Below are 22,452 nucleotides of genomic sequence, written 5' to 3' on the forward strand. Positions count from 1 at the left end.
TAGAGGTGAGTGAGTGATGATGACAAAATCCGAGCTCGATCTCATCGATGTGATTCATCCAAATTGTGAATGACCTCAAAAGCTGAAGTAACTCTAAGGTTTGAATGTGTTATAAACAAGACATTATATGGTTGTCACATACACTGGGTGAGTAAGGACTCCACTACTACACATACTCTATATATTTTCAATTTAAGTTTTAATGAGTAACAAATCATTTTCAACCAGAGACTCACAGCACAGCAACACACATTGATGTATTCCTTTGAAATTTGTTGTTCGGGCCAACGATAAGCATTATACTGTTTATCTTCCCACCAGCTTTAATTTGTTGTCATCAGTCATTAAATACAAGGAGCTTTGAGGACTGGGAAACTGACTTGGGGATTACGAGATACGAGAGACTCATTGGACAGTTCCATTGAACAGTTAATTTTCATGTATGTAATTAAAGTAAGTCTAGTCTATCCAATGGGTCGGGAATGTTCTCTGGTTCATTTTATAATATAATTCAAGTGAAGACGTGGTGTGAATCAACAACACTACTTTATGGTTATTATTTTTTGTGTTCAGAGGTCAAACTAAGCAGCTTAATAAGGGATGGAGGTTCACAGAGCCCTCAAGGAAGAACTTATATTGACCTTTTGCCCAGTGCTGAATATTGATACGCACCACAACACTCTTGTGTAAAGACTTTATAATTGTATGATGCTTTTATTTATTTAACACATTTCATGAATTTGTGTTCTACTGTAGTTCCCTGTACTCCCAAATTACCAAGGTTACTCATCAGGTAATACATTCACAATTATTTAAGCAGAGCAAGTAAATAACTGGATAATGTCCATTTAAGAAACCACTGACCCCGGGAGATTTACTTGCGTAACATCATGGAGAAAACATGTTAACAATCAATTCCTTGTTACTGCATGTTTCACATGTACGTTAATTTAGTGGATGCTTTTATCAAAAGCGAAATACGCAATTTTATGTCAGTGTCACGCAATGAGGGGTAGTAGCACACTCTTTAAAAAGCTGTCCAGTGAAAAACATTTTTTTATGGCATATTTATTTTTTAAAGGTGACAGTGTCAGGTTAAAATGTAGACATGTATGTCGTCACGATGAGCTAGTGCCCTTTAGGAAAAACTTTAAGTGTGAAAATAGATAACAATTCCGCCTGGAGCTTTCCTGACAATTAAGGTCAGTGTTGAGACTGCTGCTCATTTGCTTGTTCTGATGTCACTGTCTTGCACGGACGTGCACATAAACATTCACACATACACAGTATATTCCCACAAACAACCATACCTAAGAGCCTGCACATACACACACACACTCTGACAAGGAAGGTCACATTAGCTGGGTGTCTGATGGAAATGGAATGCTGATCAGGACCCTCCTTGTCATCATTCTGACTGTGGGTTAAGTCTATTCGAACAACCATCCCTTCCGTATATCTACGTAGGTCTCTTTTAAAATAAGAGTTACAAGAGATGGTTCAAATGCAAATCAGTAATCTAAGAGATTGCCCTGCAATTAAAAGAGCAATTTTTTATCCATTGCTCTATCCCTTTGTTAACTAGGATGTTCTTTCATAGAAGATAATTATGCGTGCCACAAAGTTATGTCCACTAATCAAAGTGAAAGCTTTTACAATTTAAAAAAAAAAATCACTTTCATTAATCCACTGTTAAACATAGGGGGTTAGCGTTTTTCAGGACATATATTTTACTTGCTACTGTTCAAAAAATGGTACTTTCATCTTGGGAACACTAGTATTTTCCTGGCTTTACTTGTGTATGTTAACAGGGGAAATCATGTTTACATGTGACTTGTTACTTGTGAATCCAATTTTCCATAACTTCCTCTTTTGACATACTAATAGAATGCAATTGAAAAAGTCAGTCAAATGAAAAATGTTGCCTACTCTTCATGTGAAAGGGGCAGGCTGAACTTTCTGTTTAATCTATAGGTTGAGTGGAAGATGGCATTGATTGGTAGTCATCTGGCATTACCTCGTGTATTAACAAATGTACATGTATCAACCCATACATTGTATGTTCATGGTTATGCAAGTTTCCAGAATACAATAATGTTAGCTAGTGCACATCTGTTGAAAGGCTTCTTAAAGTAGGGCCTAGTGGAGTCAAAGAATGGCCCAGGAGGAATTAATGCATCAGATTCCATCTCCTTCGGAATGACCTTCAAATCAAGCAGAGGTCTCCACTCCTTTTGAATTGACGTTTGCAGCGGAATCCAATCTCGGAAAGAGCTCCTCCGTATTTTCCTGTTGACCTCACCATTTTGTAATTACAGCAATAACATTGGAAAATCTTGTCACATTTCAGCTCATTGCAGGTTTCATGATAAGATCCTGGTTGCTATGAAGAATCATAAAAGCCTCCCATCAAAAGCCCTCCTACAAAGTAGATGAACCAACCCTGCAAAGAAAAATAAACTTTCTGAAAAAGTGTGTACATTTTGTCTGTCAAAAGACATTTTGCTGAAAAGTCGATTTTGTGTAATGAGCTTGCAATTTACAAATAGATCAGCGACTTCATTAGCATGTACCATGATTCTGAATTGTAAACCAATACAGTTACTTTCTATTTACTCTATGTTATCAACAATATAGTCGTCCTATGTCCACTGCAGTAACGCTTATGTATGTGGATGTCATTTTACAATAACCAAGGTTTGAAAATGTAAAAAGTTTAATTGATGTAGTTCTCCAGGCTGTTTTATAGGACTGGAACGTTGTGGTTTAATTAAATCCCAAGTCAATAGACTGCTGTTGAATGACTCAGAGTTGAGCCACTGTGTGAAACATGAGCTCCCTAACCTAATTGTTTCTTTTTAATGAGACTTATTTTTCTGAAGATTCACAGAATAATATCATCTGGTCTTGAGCCAAAAATACTCAAAAAGCAGCCCTTAATAAGAGACGGACTTGCAATCCCAGTTTGTTTAATGTTGCGCCAATCACTAAGCAGTTGTCACAGAAGTCGGAAATGGAGTTGAGAGAATGTAGCTTTGTGTCTCTGAGAATACACCTTCATATGGTAAATAACCCTGATCAATCAAATCAAATGCATACACACTTATGCATGTACACACACACACATGTTTTCATTTCTACAACTGGCGAAATATCTTGAATTGCTACAAAAGTCCTTAAAATTGATAAAGCTACTTTGTTCAGCATGGTTTAGCATGCTGAACAAAGTAGTCACCTAAGACCTACTAAGTGCTAATTATTATGTCTTAAGAGGACTGCATTTCAGATAATTTATTAAGAAAATTACTAAATAATTTTACTTTTAAATGTTTTTCCCACAGAAATCAACATCAACAAAGACCACTGTGGAATCTTGATTAAATTCATAGCTTTAAATCCTTAAAAGAGGTCACTGTCCTGCATTCTTCATTTATTGTAGGCTATTTGACAACATAAATGTCATGTTATGGTTTCTTTCATTTTAAACAAAACATAAGCAGAATGTAACTTGACATGTCTCCCTTAAAAGTAAATCAAGTCTATTTCAGAAGTTCTTCTTTGTCTACATCTAACTCAAGAAACCTATCAGCCAATCATTTCAGAATACTTTTCAGAATTAGAAAACAATGAATCCACACTAACACTTTTGTCCTATACTGGATCCTTACTGTGCTAGGGAGGCTTAATATGTCCTTTACACAAAGACTGTCCTTTCTGTCACAGCTACAATGGAGGACCTGTAACCAGGCAGTGTTGCTCAGTGGACAGATCACCATGGCTTGGATTGTTCACGACATGCAGCAAAAGAATAAACGTTCATAAGATCGTTGAATTAATGGGGTACAGGACTAATGTCCTTTGCCTCTGAACATTCCGGAATGTGAATAAAGACAAGGGTAGAAGCAAGTGAAACTAGTTTGTGTATCTACCTGAAGTGACCAACAGGCTATTCTTCCAACAGGTTTATGTACAAGACATACTGTATATCTTTTCAAATAGGTCAATGTATAGAACACAAAGCCTACTTATATCACCTCCACCAATGAGAATATTATAAATACTGTATGACCTTGCAGAATCATTCTGATTCAATCAAACATGCATTGACAGAGCATATTTCTTGCGACATGTCTTCTTTCTCCAGATAGTCTTCTCATTACAGGTTACAATGGGTCAACTGGGACATGTCAAGAAGATCTGCTTCCGTGCAAAAGGCAATTTTACAACCGCAAAGTCTCTGTGAGATCCACGTTTCAGTAATTTGTGAATCACTATCTCCTGTGCTCATCCAAGGAGCCACGCTACCAGTCACAGGGTGTGACAATGGTCACATGCGGAAGATGTTCCCACCTCGGAGCTACGTGTGACAGTTTGACCTTTTTGTGGAAAGTATCGAATGCATTCACCCTCTCTTCCTTCTTATTCCAGGAGAAAGTAATACTTTTGTCATATAGTGTATATAGTATATAGTATTGTAATAGGCCATTTGACTCATGCCTACTTGGCAGGATTTAAGGTAATCTTATAAGATTACCTTAATATTAATGTACAAATGTAAAGGAAATCACATTGATCAGATCTCTATAAAGACTTGTGTCAGGACGGAACTAAACCTTATTGGAGATTGGAGCATTAAATTAACATTTACACCACTGCCTAGAAAATCAAGAAAGCCTGTAATGAGATACATACTGTGTTGAAGTGCCTGAGGGGCTATACTGGTCATCATCCATGGCTTAAAGTATCTTTCACTTGTATACATAAGATCAATGTAAATACTGCTTGTCACACTGAAATAATAGAGGTCATGGTTGCGGATCCATCCATCTCTGACAGTACATTAGGCTTAGCACAAAATGCCAAAATGCACCACAAAACAATGGCCTACAAACAAGTGGTAATTGTTTAATAATAAAATTAACATTAGTCATTGTCTCCAACAAAATGACCTGAAATAATTTAAAAGCATTTTATAATGGTTAATATACAGTTTATGAAGTAGAGGGAGAAAAAAACGTGAAAGTGACATTATTAGTAACGGTATTAGTTTTCTATTTTAAAAAAACCACACCTGTGCATAGGCGTAACTGAGGAAACCACTGGAAGAGACAGTCAAATAACACTAGGAGGACAATCGCTGTTTCAGAGAGCAGGAGTTGGCTGCACCACGCTGACACTGAAAGGGCACATCGAGAGTTGCTCTTTCTAAAGCTGGCTGGGAACAGGGAGTTTCTTTCGCTACGTAGCTCATCTGTCCCCTTCAATAGCCATCACACCTCAACAACGTTGTTCTTCAAGCTTCCCACCTGGCTAAACACTCACGACACAGCTGACAAACGCAGTGTAGCGGATGCACAAAGCGCGGGAACTAAACAGAAAGTGATTTACTTGGCAAGAAACCAACCAACAACAAAAAAGCCTGGTACGAGGGTTCTCTTTAAAAGTTACGGTGCATATCAAACATGACAACTGAAAAGCCGATGGTTGCACTGAAGTGCAGATAAATCATGAAATATTTTCGTCATGGAATTCAATCATTATGATTTGCCTGACAGCTGGCAAATCAACCGTGTTCCGGAAACGGGCAATTTTTCCGAAGTGAATAGTATAGGCCTGTCTAAAAATCCATGTCAATGTAGCCTACACAGTGCATTAGCAAACATAAAGAGTTACATGCCACATGTCATGACAAAAGCTCCTTCAAGACATAAGCATTACCTCAAGCCATACAAATGTACATGTAGGATTGGCCGGTCACATCCTGTTGTTTTAACAATAGGCTACAGTATTTAAATCACTGAATCACTGTCACTTTCCTTGAGGGACAGTTGAATAGGATGTAGTCGTGTAGTAGATGATAGATGTTTAGGGTTGACAGTCCCGTAATGCATCATGTTTCCATGAATGAAAATGTCAAAGCCTCTTCCACCTAATGTCACTTGACTGCATAACTGCAGTGGCATCTCAGATAGTCAAGCACACTAATGGACAGACTAGCTTTGGTAAATTTTCAAGACAAAAAGTATATTTCTCAGTGTTTGATTAGGCTATAGATCAAACTAAATTTGCAAAATATTGTTAATTGAATTCCAGGCCACAGCAAAAATGTATTTTATAGTTTATTGGACACGCGAAAACAAGAACATATAGGCCTGTGTTTTCAATAAACGATAAAACATGAAGGATAATTTGTCGCTTATTGGCTGTAGGCTGATCCTACAGCCTACACAAACAATTGTTCTTTTCAGATGATTTGTAATTGTCGATGTTGCACTGAACAGCCTGCACCATGCCCACCAATGACAGTAATGCTATTTTTTTTTTTTTTTTTTTTTACTGTTGGACTAACAACCGTCGGTGGACTGGAGGTTTAAAAGGTTAGTGGAGGTAGTCGTATGTGCAAACTTTCCTATGACCTATGGCCTACTAATCTTTCACATTCTTTACGGTAGGAGGCGACCTTGTATAACTTGACAGTGTCTCGAACCGACGGTAAAACCCACAACGCAAACATTTTGACAAAGTTGACCACCATGGCAGGACGGAACAGGGTTGCTAATTTGCTCAGGCAACTCGAAAACGCATCGTAAGTTAAACACAATTGCATATTCTCATTTTAAACTGTAAAATGCATTCGTAAAGTAGCCTAAATACCTAATGAGGACTGTGAACTAATACGTTTGTATAACCGTGTTGTCCAAAAGTCTTCATCCACACTTGCGCAGTCAATTTTGTTTCAATTGGCACTGGCTACATAATAACTGGAGACTAATGATTCGTTGTCTTATCTGTTACAGATGCAGATGCCCAGCGCATTCAAATACTTTGCATCAAGGTTGGAAGAACATTAAGAACTTGAAATAATTAATTCAATCAAACAATCAAGATGTAATTAAATGCTCTTGTTTCAGGCACAGAAGCTGCCACATGCACCGTAAGAAAAACTGATTATGCAGTTGAGGTAAATAGCCTAATGATTTTAATTCAAATTAAGTAAAACAATTATATCCAAGCAACATGTACATATATATTGAGAAATTGTAATAATTCATATTCTGATGCTATTGCACATTAATTTAGACAAGGAATGTCCTTATTTTTTTGTTGACTTGACCTTGACTAATGTTAATTCTTTGTATTTATTTGTTAAGATGGCCAGTTCAAACATCCGGTATGGAGAAGGTGTCACACAGGAAATTGGCATGGTAAATAATTTCCTGGTCAAGTCACAATGTAAAAAAAAAAAAAAATGTGTCAATGTTTAAATATTGTGAAATAAGAATGTACCTATTTAGTTATTGGAGAACTTTGAGGAACTCCATGTCACCTTTTAGGTACCACTTTTTTTTTTACCCCAAACTTGAATCATGCCTATATAGGGGCTAATGGTCTTGTCCTTGTTTTCTGTGAATTTATTTTAACACAGGACCTTCAGAACATGGGAGCTCGTAAAGTCTGTCTGATGACAGACAAGAACCTGTCTCGTCTCCCTCCAGTCAAAGCTGTGCTGGAGTCACTGGCTAAGAATGGGATAAACTACAGAGTGTTTGACCGTGTGCGAGTGGAACCCACAGATTCCAGGTATTCTCTGCCTTTTGCCTGGAGTGGTCTATTAATGCAACACCTGAAATGAATTGTGTTGTATTTATATTCATTCTACACTTATGTCCATAAACTGCTCAACTCATTTACTGTTATCACTCTTTCTATAAAGAGGGATGTATAAAAGTCGATAATATATTGCTACTTAAGATTCTTCATGTAGGTTAGTTAAAAAACTATATATATTTATGACTGCATTTAATGAGTTTTTTGGCTAACTGTTAACCCTTTCTGTGCAGCTTCAAGGAAGCCATCGCCTTTGCAAAGAATGAAGTGTTTGACGTTTATGTCGCTGTGGGTGGAGGCTCGGTAATTGACACCTGTAAGGCAGCCAATCTGTATGCCTGTCACCCGGAGGCGGATTTTCTTGACTTTGTTAACGCACCTATAGGGAAGGGAAAGCCGATTACACAATCTCTCAAGCCTCTGATTGCAGGTATTACCAAAAAAGAGAATCTCTTTCAGCAGCATTAGATTCTTTGCTTTGGCCATGACTAAAGATTTAGATCAATAGTTACAAAGTGACCCCTGTGAATTGAAACAAGTAGATCAGAACCTAGAGTAGTGTGTAGCCACTTATATTCAAGATATTTGTGAATTCATAGGATTATTTATATAACATAATCTATTGATAAGCATGCACGTTAGAGTATTTAAATTGATCATCTTTGTGTATGGTTGTAAGCAAACATTAAGGACATACAAACTTGTGCAGTTGAAAATGCACACAAACAAAGATAACATTTAATACATTGAATTGCTAATGTTTTGTAAGTTCCTGCATGGTTGTTCTGAGGATGTGTCATTGCACGTTTTCTGTCCTCCAGTTCCCACAACAGCTGGAACTGGGAGTGAGACGACCGGTGTTGCTATCTTCGACTTTGAAAAACTGAAGGCAAAAACTGGTATGTTTTTAAAGAAGAAGCTTCCACACATTGTTGGCTATTTTTAAAGCTGTTAATTATTGCAGTGATTCAAGATGGCGTTTTTGGGGGGTGGGGTTTGTTTGCTTAGGCATTGCCTGCAGGGCTCTCAAACCGACTCTTGGAATTGTGGATCCACTGCACACTTTGCACATGCCAGAGAGGGTTGCAGCTAACAGTGGTTTTGATGTCCTATGGTACAGTATATACTGAATATTGAGCGTGAATAACATTCAGTTAACCAAACTGCTGTATGGGATATTTGTATTTAAAGCTGTTTCACTAGCCTTTCACATGTTGTATGACCTCAAAAAACAGAATTCCATGGAAAGCTCTCTCTGTCTCTACCTTGCCCTCTTTGTTTCACTTTCTCTTGCTCTTGCTCTCTTTCTTGATTTCTCTCTCACATATCCTACACAGCCATGCCCTGGAGTCATATACAGCCCTTCCATACAACATGCGTAGCCCCTGCCCTCCAAACCCCATCAACCGCCCCGCCTACCAAGGCAGCAACCCCATCAGTGATGTTTGGTCCAGACACGCCCTCAAAGTGGTGGCCAAGTACATGAAAAGGTTTGAATTGAATCAAGCATGTTGGAAGAGGGAAAACATGCAGTGCAGGGGGGTCCCTGAGGACCAGGGTTGAGAAAGACTGGCCTGAATTATAAGCAGTAACCAGATTGTTGATCCTGCAGAGATATACAGTACTGTTCTTCACTATAATAATAATAATACATTTTATTTGGAGGCGCCTTTCAAGTCACCCAAAGTCACCTTACAATAACTGGTACTCAAAGTCGCTTTACAGAGTCCAGTATTCATTCAGATAGTCATACCGGCTTGGGTGTGGACAGACATACTATGGCCGGGTTTCCCAGATCCGTTAAGAGGCTCTTTATGCTAAGAGCTACTTAAGAACGTTCAAAGAGCGCTCTAGAACACTCTTAGAACGTTCTTAAGAAGCTCTTAGTGTTAAAGCTTCTTAATGAATCTGGGAAACCCGGCCTATGTCTGTCCACACCCAATGGTCGACAGTTATGTATGTAAATTAAGATCCAGTTGAACAGGTATCTGTTGTTATGGATGAGGCCTTCAGCAAGTCTAGCTTTGGTTCTCAGCCTGACCGTGAGCCCAGCAGAGTGTACAATTAGAAAATAACTCACACATGAAGTATTCATATCCTGGGGATGATTAAATAGTTGTACACCTGCATCGCAAAATGTGATAGAATGGTGTCCTGTATTTTTGAGTCTGTGTTTGGCTCTGTCTGCCTCAGGTCAGTGTACGATCCTGAGGATGTGGAGGCTAGGTCTAGCATGCATCTGGCAAGTGTATTTGCTGGCATTGGATTTGGTAATGCTGGAGTCCACTTGTGGTAAGCCTACATGTCATTCTATGTATGTTATGTATGTATTATATAATACCGTTTCAGTTCTTAATGACTGGTTTATGGTCTGACTGGTTTGTCATTGTTCTTCTGTTGTTTAGCCACGGGATGTCTTATCCGATAGCTGGAAATGTGAAGACCCACAAGGCCAAAGGCTATAATGTGGATCATCCTATTGTGGTAATGCAATTTGTGTTTCCATTCACTAATTTAACAGAACAATCTTACTTATAGTATAATAAATTGTGAATTGCGTGTGTTTGTTATGCTGTGGTCCTCAAGCCCCATGGTCTGTCAGTGGTCCTAACCTCCCCTGCAGTCTTCACGTTCACGGCCAGCATGTGTCCAGAGCGCCACCTGGAGGTTGCAGAGATACTTGGTATTTACCATCATTCCATCATAAAAAGGGTTTACAGTAACATACTGGAGGGATTTCTCCAGTATGTTTTCTAAATTTCTACTTAAAGCAAGTAAATCCTTATTTTTCATCAAATCTTTTGGTAAGTACCATCTTTCACTCTTATTCTTTTATTATATCCAGCAATCAATCTTTGTCTTTTTAAGGGGCGGACGTGAGCAATGCCAAGAGAGACGATGCTGGCCTACTATTGGCCGACACCTTGCGGCAGTTCCTGTTTGACCTCAACGTGGAAGACGGCTTGCACGCTGTGGGTTACACCAAAGATGATGTTCCTGGCCTTGTGAAAGGAACTTTGCCTCAGGTACACGTTTAACATTATTGTTAGCACAAATCACATCCTCAAATTATTACCTGAGATTTCCTGTTATTCGAAACACATGTCATCCCACACTCTAGCACATGTAATACTGTTATTCATGTGTGGGCAGTTTCTTTGTACCAGTGGTAGGATTACAGGACTAAAATGACTAAGTCAATGATCTACTAGAGGATTCTTCAGGTAATTGAGTGCAGCCAAAATGCGGGTTTAGGGAATTCCGCTCATAGACTGTTAATTAGACGGTGGAACTGTGCACTCTGACCTCACTGCATGAAGGTGCTGGTACCAAACCCCAATTGGGGCACCATCTGGTGCAACCCCAATATAGAATTGATATATAGATGGCTATCCTGCCCATGTCCCTGGCCCTCAGTCACTATGATATGGCTGATCAGTGTGTGCCATTGGATGAAGGACTGCAGGGTGGGAGAAAATCAGTGAAGGGATTTAATTGGTAGACACTTGAACTTGTGTTGGGGTCGCATGATCAGTAAAATGTTTATTTTTCTACTTTTCAGTTCAGTAAAATTAATTATAAGCCTGTGATAACTTAACTGATAAAAAGTTTACAAGGATTATGTTTCGTGTCACTACGATTAAGTATTCGGACAGGAGAAGATCTCAGATTAGTGTTCTCCTAAGGCTTTGCTTTTCCAGTGTGTCACTGTTGTTTATTGTAGGAGAGGGTGACCAAGCTGTCCCCAAGAGAACACACCGAGGAGGACCTGACTCATCTCTTTGAGGCCTCCATGAAGCTCTACTAAGAGTGCAACACATCTTCACTCAAGTTTATACATTCTGACACACATACTGCACATGTACACATTCACACACCATGAAGTATAGTGTAAGAGATTCATAATGTAATCTTTGAAATAAGTCAAACTTTATTAACAAAGTGAAACTTATATCCATAAGGATTGATAACCTGTATTATCTTTCCTTTTTTTAAATGATATGCATGGATCATTTGATATCAATATAATGTCAACAATCAGAAACAATATTACTGTAAGAGCCGATTTTGATTTGTTTATCCCAATCGCCTTTGTCAAGCTCCGCTGTGTGTCCTATAAGAATAGTTTGAACTGAATGACAGGGTCTTTCTCAGAAGTGTTGCGACTGTTTAATCTAGTTCCCAGATTACCTGGGATAGCTGTTATGTAAAGTGGACCTCAGCGCTAAGAATGTCTCTGATTTTACTGGTTTTAAGTGGTTTATCCCCATGAGAGCACGGTATGCCTTAAAGCACATACAAGTTGAAGAGAGATAAGTATGAGGTAGTGATGAGACGGAATACAATTGCTTGTAATACATTCAGAGGATGTATTACGTTTAGTAATTTTATGCATTATATGAATGCCACTGTTGAAAGTGCAACTGGGAGGTCATAATGTGATATGGTTAATGAGGTGTGCATAACAATCCATGACTCTCCAATGATAATTCATTCATTTAGCTAATTCACCAACTCATCTAGTTGTCACTGTTTCACTGTTGATGTATGCCTAAATTATTGTGCTACTTTGTACACCTTTGTACCTTCACATATCAGATCAAATGTATTTGGTAAACAATCAAAGCTGCTTAAATCCAACTATTCTGCACGTGTACTGATTTCCCACCTAAGAACAGGCAAGAGGAAAGGTTGTGTCAATTGTCCAATATTAAAGATGCACATACAAAACACAGTTTTATGTTGATAATGTTCATAAATAACTTTATGAATACTTAACAATGCTTGTGCTTTCTTACTTGCTGTTCTGTAGGAGTACTCGAAGTTGCATTTTACCAACAACACGGTGTTGACTGAAATAAGTCCAGGGGTGTTAGAATAGTTCAAAACCTAAACTGAGTGGACATGCATATGTGTGTCGGAGAGAGACATTACACTGCCTGATGTGTACAGTCTGTATTTACTGTTTGTGCATGTACTGCATTTGTGTGAGCATGCATACTATATACCCCTGTGTGCATGTGTACAGTGTGCTCATGCCTGTGTGCACCTTTTTGAGTATATAAATGTGTGTGTGTGCTTAATGGGGGATTGTGTATTCCAGAGCAGTGCAGGATTAGTGGCAGTTGGTTATTTAAAGAGGAGAGTTTCAGCGTTCTCAGTAGATAGTCTGTAGGACTGCAGAACACCAGAATGCAGCAGATCTATATGCAGAGTGATGAACACTTTGATGTTTACACCACCGTTTTCTCCCCTCAAGGTGAGTAGAAGAAGACGTCACCCCGTGTTTTATTTCCTTCACACATTACTTCGGCATGGTATTATATTGCATTTGTATATCTTTTCAACTTGAAATCGATGTAGGTCCAGGGCGGTATCCTGTCTGTTACTGGAAGGTCTTTGACTCTGTCTTGTCCAATCAGTTTGCAGAGCAAGAACCAGACAAAGGCATGGGGAACTGGATCTAGACAAAGTAAGTTCAATGTTTTTTTGTTCTTACGTTAGCAGTCATGTAATACTACAGTTCTTTTAGCCTCTAAGTGCATATAGAATGGACCATTCCATGATTTACATCTTAGTTGTAAATAACATATGCTAATAGTAAAATATTAAATTAATGAATCATTTTGCACACACTAATCCAAAGCGACATACAGGATTTTTTTAACCTGAAATCTCATAATTTGCAGTCAAATGCTCTACCACGGATCTTAACCAATACCACATATCGAGAAGTCTAAAAGCATTTTTGTTTAATTTCCATGGATGTTTTGCCCATGAACAAAATGTAAACCTCCACATTTCAAGGTAAACTCTTACATAGTCACATGGTTTCTCGATGAATGTTGTGACTGCACAGTAGGATGAGTCAGGGAAATGGGTAGCTGAGGGATAAGGTGTACTGTAGGTTCGAATTTGGCTAGCACAGGTGAGCCTTTCCCTCCGCAACTCTGTCCGTCTACCTTATCTCAGCTCAAGGTTGCATGTTTATATCTTACTCAGAGACTATATTTAGTAGATTTAGGGTTGTCAGACTTAACTTTCCAATGACTTGACTCTTCTCTGTTGACTGCACCTCTTGAACTGGTATGATTAACCTGGAATTATCTGAGCCTGATCTCAAGCAGATTCATCCTACAGTAACCTTTCTAGACATACCTTCAATCCTGAGTTGCTACATTTAGACCAACATGCAAAAGTCTAATTTTTTACTTGACTATGATGTTGAACTGAGTGATATGTTTAAAACTCATGAAAAGTGAGACTACTGTTTCTTTAGATTTCTTAAATCAAAACTTGTACCTTTCCCAAGTGCATTGCATTTTTGGGCAGTTAGTGAGTCTTTGGAAGTGCACTTAGGACAGTAGTGAAATAGCATTAGGACACGTATCATTGCATGCTTGTAATCATTCATTAGTACAAGTGAATGTGCACACTCAGGGGTGAATGAATGGCGCGTTGGGACAAATGAAGGCTTATGTATTACAGTACCTACAACTGCCCCTTGTCCTCATTCAGGAATAGTGTTATCTTTTGGCCGCACTACACCTTGCCATCATCAGGACAGAATGTACAAACCTAAATGCAATTTAAGACACGCTTAACCCCACATGTAAGCCTCTTACCTGGTCCCCAGTGATGCCATTGTAAATGAATGGGTAGGTTTGTCTCGATTTACAGTTTTTTGTGCTCAAACTCTGACGATGTTCCAGTGCACACTGTCTCAGCAGTCTCTTAACACTTCACTATTCATAACTATGAAGTTATTAAGAGAGGAAGGAGTTATTAAAATATCAGTGGAAATGTAACAAAGCATTTGGGAAAGACATGATCTTTGGTGGTTTTCTGCAGGTGGTTGCAGCCATCAACTACAGACCTCACGAGGATGATGAGCTTGAGCTCCATCATGGTGATGTCATCCAGGTTCTCTTCAGAGAAGACCAGTCCTGGTGGTTCGGTCGCCTGCAGAACGGCAACGAGGGCTACTTCCCTGCTACGTTTGTCACCAAGTATAGTCCGGTAGGCTATGGGATACATAATCAGACTCATTGTGGATTAACGGTTCCATGTTTTTGAAAATTCACTTTACTATGTAATGTACCTGAGAATTAAGCTGAATAGACACTTTACACAGAACCAATTGCTAACTAATTGGTGTAATTGTAGTAGAAGACTGGAGAGACACATTGATAGGTGTAAGAAGGTGTTTTGTTTGTTTTCAGAATGAGAAACCAGATGAAGCTGCTCCCAGCTATTTACGGAGAGGTTCAGTGCCAGTTGTGTCTCCTAGCTCCCCCCGTGGCGGCAGAGGGTAAGTGCACCCATCCAGATATCAATGTTCTCCATCTCTCACTTCCTCTCCACCCAACCTACCTATGGTCTGTGTTTTCTCAGGTTAAATGCTCATGAACTTAGATGAAGTCTTTCTTTTATATTGACACTGAAAATGAGAGACGAACCAGTGTCAGCCAAACAATATGAATTTAGCAGATAATCACAGAGACTCAACATTTGCGGTTGGTTTTATTCTCTTACATGTTGTGGCTGTAGCACTCCCAAGCTCCCCAGGAGAGAAAGCCTGTTGCGGGTCCTGGGGCACACAGAGAGCTCAGGGGGCTCCACAGCCAGGGGTTCCACAGCCAGGGGCCGCACAGCCCAAGCCTCCCCCAGCCTGCTTCACCGTGTGCTGTCCAAGTCTCGGAGGAAGAGCTGTCCACATATACCTGCAGTCAGCGGCTCCATTAACAGAGCATTTCAACAAGAATGAAGTCACTGTAGTATTGGTCGCCCAAGCCGTTATGGTTTACTGGGTTGCCGTAGTTGTCATCCCCTTATTTGGTTGTTCACCATCACCCATTCATAGTCCACTTATAGGAGTTGATGCCACTATAATGTAATATCCAGAAGAGCAGTACTCAATCTTAATTTGTGGATCCCATATTTGTGATTCAGATCTGAAAAGTATTCTGTACTTATTTGCTACATTATAAATATTATACATTATAAATAATTGTATTAATTATATATTCTATACTTTTTTTACAATATTTTGTGACGGTTGTACCTATTTTTATATAAAATGTATTAATGTATTCACTTGTTGAATTGGAGTTTGTTCAGCTACAGTACAACACAAGATGAACAAAAATTGTTTCAGTATTTTATTCAAACTAACTGCAGTTAAGTTGGCAGTTCTAACCAAAAATTTAGATACAATGCAAATTGTTATCCCATTTATAAAAGCAAGAAACCAAGTGCATGTTCTTCGTAGCACCTAGAATTTGAAGTCTAACAAAGAACAAATCACATTTCTGATTGTTAAAACTGTTAAAACTGATAAAAATATAAAAATGAACTAATCAGATGAGTTACATACACAAAACACATTCATCTATAAAATGTCACTTGATATTTAGCGTGATGTAGTACCTATTTTAACAAAGGATGATAAACCTATCAATGTATTGTAATTGTATTATAATGGTACACAAACTACCTGTGACATTTATCAACGTTTTATGATTTAAGATGATAAAAAATGCGCATTTAAACGCTATAGCTTAAAAAAAATATCAGTATACCTTACCTACCCAATAAAACTAACTCTTTGAAAATACGAGCTTTAACTTGTATACATTACACTGCCAACATTGAGGAGTAAAAATAAATAACTGAAAATATTTCACATGCAGTTCTATATGTAACATATATTTTTTATCCTATTTTTTACAACCAATTTGGTACTCTTGCTGCCTTTTGCTTCACTATAGACATTCAGGGTGTACATGCTGTAAACTTTACAACCAAAAAGCTTCTTTTGTTTTACAAAAGGACCATTTTGTTATCCAATTATTTTTCTGGGTTTAATTTGAGTTGCCCAATTAAGGAGGAATTTGAATAGTTTAATTAACAAAAACATCGTAATCAAGTTTTTAAAAACATTCAAATAAAAATGTCTGAATATAGTAAAACAATATATCAGCCTCAATCATGATTCTGAAGTTGATTCTTTAAGGTAAGTCAAAGTTGTTTGAAAGTCATACCTGAGACATCACATACCGCTGGGTTTTAGATAGGCAGGAAACAGCATGAACATCCTCAAATGTCTACATGTATTATGAAGCCATAATCCAGAGTTTGGCTCTCGATAGCAGTGCATCAACACCAGACACAAGCATTAGAACAACACCAACCCTCCTCAATAACACCCAGATAGTTTCATGCTCAGATATGTTAGCAGTGAGGTATGTTTAACTCCAGATTATGGCTTTCAACAGCACATGAAAAATGTAAAAACATAAAACACCTTTGTAGAAGTAGTATCCAGGTACAGTCTTGTACAAGGCTGATCCTTTCTCTACCATACAGAAAAAAGGACTTTGTTTTAGAGATTACCCCCTCTGCAGAAACAAATACGACTGATAATTGTTAATGTAACCTAATAATTGCAACACTTTCTCCTTCATGGATTTTGTATTGATTTTGATAATAACAAGAAGAACTTTAAAAACTTGCTGTTAAGACATTGCTAATTTGCTTGGTGTAAATCCATAGCATGGATAGATATAACCTCCTGGCTGATGGCTCATCAGAGCACCAGGGTCCTGTAGGCACAGCCAGGGGTATGGGAGTGGATATACATCCTGGCCTGCTCTGTCATGGTCATCTGGTCATCAGTCTTACCAAACACCACTGCCTCCCACTCGGTGCTGACCTAAAGCAACAGGAAACACATCAGTTGAGAACTAATTTGGCCATGATATTCGACGACATGATTTTCCTCGACCGAGTGTGTGCAAACCTTAATAAAAGGGATGTCCTCCCTCCCCAAGATATTCTTTAAGAGCTCTGCTTACTAACCTCTGATTGGCTGAGTCCTCTGCACCCTGAGTCTGGTCCCCCCCCCCCCCCCCCCCCCCCCATTTAGTTACACACAATAACAACAAATTAACCATGCAGTTATAAAAGTGGTTCAATCATCCTAAATCCCAAAATATCATTCTCTGACCGGGTAGTGTGTTTGCTGAGAGTGCTTGAGGGGGACAGGACTATCATTAGGCCCCTCCCTCCTGAGGTCGACGGTAAAGGCCTGACAGGGCTCCTGTCTCTCCACTACAGGGGAGAACACCAGCTGTTCGCAGCCCAACATGGAGCCTCCCAGTGGGGCACCATTAAGTAAGCTCTCCCCATGAATCTGGAGGAAGAAAAAAGTCATGGTAGAATTTCTCTCTCCTTGCCTTTATCTTCCCCCTTTTTAATGAAAGATGGTTCAAGGAATATAAAAACCCCATAAGAATTTACTCCAATAACGTTTTGCACCAATTTAAAAAACACATTTAATCCAAAATGCATTTCCCTCCCGCTTCAAGGTGTACCTGTATGTTGCTGAAGTGTTCTTTGGTTAAGAGATGAGCACTGGGGTTCTCCTTATTCCAGGGCTCCAAAGTCAGGGTTTTTACTGCTCTTTTGTTAGACGCAGAGTCCTGTGAGTACAGACCACAGAGAATGTAGGAGATACAGTATAAGGACTACAAATACATTTGGATGATTTAATAAAGCTATTTCTCTAATGGTCAATGATCGAAAAAAAAAACAAATAATCCTCTCTTTTGTTGCTTGTAGAAAAGTCAGTTGTTTTAGAAGGCAGTGTAGTGTTAATGTTAGAAACACATGCAAATTGCAGCTCTTACTTCATTTGGGGTGATGTTATTTAGATGTGGTGTATTTTGTGAACATATTTACAGTGGAAGTTTATATGGATACCTCATATTTCCAGGTGTTGAGGTCTTCAGTCTGGGAGTCTTCATAAAGTTGTATGGCCATCCCTAACTCATCTTTCAATATCTCTTTCATATCTTCTTCCAGATATGCAAATGACTGGGGCTGAATTTTACATACCACAGATATACAGTAACCAATTATAGCAAAACACACCCTGTACTCAACCTTTCATCTCATGTTTTACAATGCAGGCTTTGGGCTTCTATTGGTTTCCAGGAAAGTGTCATTTCTGATCATCCAGGTGTCCTGAACGTACCATCATTTTCAAAGGGCCCTCTGTATTATTTTGCATGGTCATGGAATTCTTGAAGGGCGTTGGAGTCTGTGGTGTGGGGAGCATGATGGCTTTCCGTACCTTGGGAGTCCTAAATCTCAACAGAAAAAAAGGAGGCCTGCATATCAACACGATGGAACAGCCTCCTAAGACTGGCCTCGACAGTTCCTTCCACGTACACAAGGCAAACTTGACTTCACTGTCTTAGTGGACTGGAATGATAGTTTAAATTCGGACCCAAATGAAAACAGAACAGCCCAAACCAAACCTAAACAACCTCACAAATGCTAACAAAAACCAGGTGGTGTATGGCCAGAATAATCCTTACTCAGTGCTCTCTTGATGGTGTTTAGAGGTTGCATTGCTGTGGAGTGGTGTGGTTGTGCTGTCACGATTGTGACCACACACAGGCGTCGAGGTACGTGCTGGATAGTCCAGATTCAGATTGTCCCCTTCACACACATTGAAAAACTGCAGTGGGACAAGAAATAGATGACAATGCATGGGTTACACACCTGCCTAAAGTACAAGTAGGTAATTAAAGAGCAGACAAGAGGAACAAAGGATTTGGATGGGGAAGCTCTCCAGGGGTTAGTAAAACACGTGTAATAACCCAATGGCGCTAAACCACAAATATAATTACATAGCAGTACTTGCGTCACGATGGTTTTGTTAAGTTGCTTTTCTGTCTGGTTACATAGATATAGGGGTGACTACATTTATAAATGTGGAATGTGATATTTTCTGGGATGAATAAAAAACAACAACAAATGGAATCTTGCCTGGGAGGGGGAGAAGGGCAGGACTTTGACGGGGGGGCTCTTGGGTGAGAGGGCACTGTTGTCCAAAAAGGAGGTGCTGTTACAGTCGCTGGTGAGCTCCCCCCACCTCTCCACTCTCGTTTCCCTCGCCCTCGGGATGGAAGGGGCTGTAGGCGGTGATACAGGCATCACTTCCAGGTAGCTTCTGCTCCGGTCTGACATGGCAGAGTCTTCATAAAAATGGTAGCTAGCGTCCTCTTCCTCTTTGTCCTCCGCACTTAAGGGTGTGGTTTCCAGTTTCTGGGGCGAGGCCATTTCATTCAAACTCAAGCTGGCCACTTCACTCCAAGCCACTGGGTCCTGCAAGATGATACAGCAGTAAGACATGGCCTAGCATCTCCAACATGGACACATCAAAGCACCCCTGACCAAGACTGGCAGACTCTGACTGAGAGATAAGATTCAAACAAATTCAAAGTCTAGAAATGTGCTGAAATATTATGCATTGCAAGCATAGCACTGCAAGGTTCCTGGCTTTCCTTTTTGAAGACTCCCCCAGGCTCAACAAGATTTATGAAAAAAAGAACTACAAACCAAATCAATAAGATCCAGTGTCTCGGCAAACTCCGGGATGGTCTGGAGGGAGGAGAGCACGGTGCTGGCCTCCACAAACAGGTACCTGGCCGGTGAGCTGTGGGTGCAAACGGAGGAGGAGGGGCAGTGATGGTGGTGGCCTTCCATACTGTGGAGGTGGAGATGGTGCGGGGGGTGGAGATTCTCCATGCTCTGGTCCCCCATGCTGCCCAGGGCGCTGGTGGTCATGCCGTCGTCTGTCAAACTGCTGCTGGGCCAGCTAGAACAGCCATCCGCGTGCTACGATGGAGCACGCGGAGAACAAGGTCGATTAGTATTGACTGAGCATTGGAAGAATTCTTTCAGCAGGAGTTAAAGGCAGATAAGAGTTCAAGTTCCTGCAATGTGCTTGGTGAGAGGTGTGGTTAGTGTCTGGAACGTGTGACAGTCAAGCCAAGGGTTCAGAGAGACAGGACACACTCACCTGGACAAAGATAGAGGACTCTGGGATATTGTCCACATACTGGGCGTCCAACAAGCCAAGAGAGTAGCCAGACATCTACATATGGATGTTTGTGAGCGTTTTTTCTTTGGTTGACAAGTACATTTAGTCATTTAGCAGACGCTCTTATCCAGAGTAAGTACAGGGACATTCCCCCCGAGGCAAGTAGGGTAAAGTGCCTTGCCCAAGGACACAAAGTCATTTGGCACGGCCGGGAATTAAACCAGCAACCTTCTGATTAATAGCCGATTCCCTAACAGCTCAGCCATCCGACCCCCAGTACAATTGCCTAGATGTATAATCTATCAATGGATTAAGATCACTATAAATCGATCAAGATCAATCACCTTGGAGGGGAGAGTCATAATGTAGTGACCTTGGACCTGCAAGTGGTCCAAAGAGGAGCTGCAGATCTTGGGTCTTCTCTTGATGGGGGGCTTGGTGCTCTTACAGGGATGAGTGGGAGGCAGGTCCTGGAGATAGCCCTCATGTTCCACCTTCCTCCGCATGGTGGAGTTCCAGTGGTTCTTTATGGAGTTGTCTGTTCTATAGGGAAAGTGAAATGAAATGTATTTGGACTGTACAGAATTTAAGTAAAAGTTTATCAAACAGCTCTTCATAGACAATCTGTCTAATGTGACTCATGTCTCCAAGGTTGCATGATATTTAACTCAAATGACCTCAAAACAACCATTGACTATTAGTCATTACCGGCCAGGCAGGAGTTTGGAGATCTCTGCCCAGCGGTTGCCTAATCGTTTGTGGGCTTCGTAGATGACCCTGTCCTCCTCATGAGTCCAGGAGGACTTCTTTACATCAGGGTTGAGGTGGTTGTGCCAGCGCTCACGACATTGCTTGCCGATACGTCCATGTAAGTGTTTGGCAATGATGGACCAACGCTTAGGACCATACCTATGAACTAAATGAATAACCTACGGTACAGATTAGGTAGAGATGAGCTCAAGATAATGGGTTCAGCAACACACTCACTGTCATTTCCTGTTTCCAAACTTGAATACTGTGAACCGCACTGCCCACAGTATTCATCCCTTCCTCTTTTTATCAGTGGACAAGAATACTGTAAGTCTCTGTATAGCTCTGTTACTTAGTGTGACAAGAGGGGAAGATGATAGGACACATTAAAGTGAAAGGTTTCGACACCACCAAATCATAAAGGTCATAAATGGTCTTCACCCTCTCATCCTCCTCCTTTGTCCATGGCCCTTTCACCAGCTCAGGGTTAAGCACCTTTTGCCATCGATGTTGACATTGTACATCTGTTCTTTTCTAACAGAATAGAGAGAGATGCATTGATACATTTGGTGCATTTATGGAAGTTATTGTGTATTGAGTTATGATTGTTTAGTATATCCCATTAACACGACACAATGGGTACAAGATGAGACATACGTCACCCAACAGCTTACCTTGAAATGGTTGGCTATAAATATCCAATCATCTGAACCGTATTGCTCAACCAACCTTTTCAACTTCTCATCCTTGGAAAACAAAATTGAGAACTGGTCAAAAACATTTTTCTGACCCTTCTGCGATAACACCACAAATGTATCACTATATGTATTTCGATGGCACTTTGGAATTCATCACTATCAGTTACCTCATCCCTGGACCACTTAATCTTCTGTAATGACTTTCTGGGACATTTCAGCTCCATGCATTCATAGCCTGAACATTTTGTATGATCCTCCACAACATGACTATGGAAGAACCAAAAGCTATGAACCCAATTTAGCTATATAGATAGAAACACATTTAGTTGGACAAATGGCAGCATTGTATAGCAAATCACGGTCTACGTTTTTTTTTTTTTTTATCCAAATTTAGTTCAGTCACAAGTAACCCCATCTTTTTTAAGAGGATGTCTGTTGCCTGGCAACATCACTGTCAGCACATGTGAGTTAGTGCAACAATGCATTTGGGGCTCTCTAACA

General features: G+C 39.9%; 3 protein-coding genes across 4 annotated transcripts; 2 read left to right on the top strand and 1 right to left on the bottom strand.

Moving 5' to 3' along the window:
* The first annotated feature begins 6,477 nt into the window (after window positions 1-6,477).
* On the top strand, window positions 6,478-12,339 carry adhfe1 (alcohol dehydrogenase iron containing 1). The gene is made up of 14 exons (XM_047028363.1): window positions 6,478-6,586; window positions 6,798-6,835; window positions 6,912-6,961; window positions 7,152-7,205; window positions 7,427-7,581; window positions 7,842-8,038; window positions 8,430-8,507; window positions 8,617-8,722; window positions 8,946-9,098; window positions 9,802-9,900; window positions 10,014-10,092; window positions 10,195-10,291; window positions 10,477-10,634; window positions 11,333-12,339. The coding sequence occupies exons 1-14, from the start codon at window positions 6,534-6,536 to the stop codon at window positions 11,414-11,416; spliced, it is 1,401 nt and encodes a 466-aa protein (XP_046884319.1). The 5' UTR covers window positions 6,478-6,533; the 3' UTR covers window positions 11,417-12,339.
* A 78-nt stretch (window positions 12,340-12,417) lies between these two features.
* si:dkey-97a13.12 (jouberin) lies at window positions 12,418-15,644 on the top strand. 2 transcript variants are annotated; one of them, XM_047028364.1, is made up of 5 exons: window positions 12,418-12,926; window positions 13,032-13,081; window positions 14,461-14,628; window positions 14,832-14,920; window positions 15,160-15,644. In XM_047028364.1, the coding sequence occupies exons 1-5, from the start codon at window positions 12,827-12,829 to the stop codon at window positions 15,374-15,376; spliced, it is 624 nt and encodes a 207-aa protein (XP_046884320.1). In that variant the 5' UTR covers window positions 12,418-12,826; the 3' UTR covers window positions 15,377-15,644. The 2 variants fall into 2 exon arrangements, with proteins under 2 accessions (XP_046884320.1, XP_046884321.1); XM_047028365.1 differs by having other exon boundaries at window positions 12,418-12,868.
* Window positions 15,645-16,393: 749 nt separating this feature from the next.
* LOC124472325 (myb-related protein A-like) lies at window positions 16,394-22,175 on the bottom strand. The gene is made up of 14 exons (XM_047027100.1): window positions 22,119-22,175; window positions 21,928-21,999; window positions 21,695-21,787; window positions 21,212-21,432; window positions 20,848-21,046; window positions 20,453-20,557; window positions 20,020-20,298; window positions 19,447-19,785; window positions 18,993-19,135; window positions 18,647-18,761; window positions 18,373-18,492; window positions 17,985-18,092; window positions 17,618-17,803; window positions 16,394-17,323 (listed from the first exon to the last, which is right to left on the bottom strand). Exons 1-14 carry the CDS (start codon window positions 22,173-22,175, stop codon window positions 17,198-17,200), a joined length of 2,163 nt encoding a protein of 720 aa, XP_046883056.1. The 3' UTR covers window positions 16,394-17,197.
* Window positions 22,176-22,452: the final 277 nt, after the last annotated feature.

Source organism: Hypomesus transpacificus, chromosome 10, assembly GCF_021917145.1.
Source record: "Hypomesus transpacificus isolate Combined female chromosome 10, fHypTra1, whole genome shotgun sequence".
In the NCBI taxonomy this organism is placed as follows: Eukaryota; Metazoa; Chordata; class Actinopteri; order Osmeriformes; family Osmeridae; genus Hypomesus; species Hypomesus transpacificus.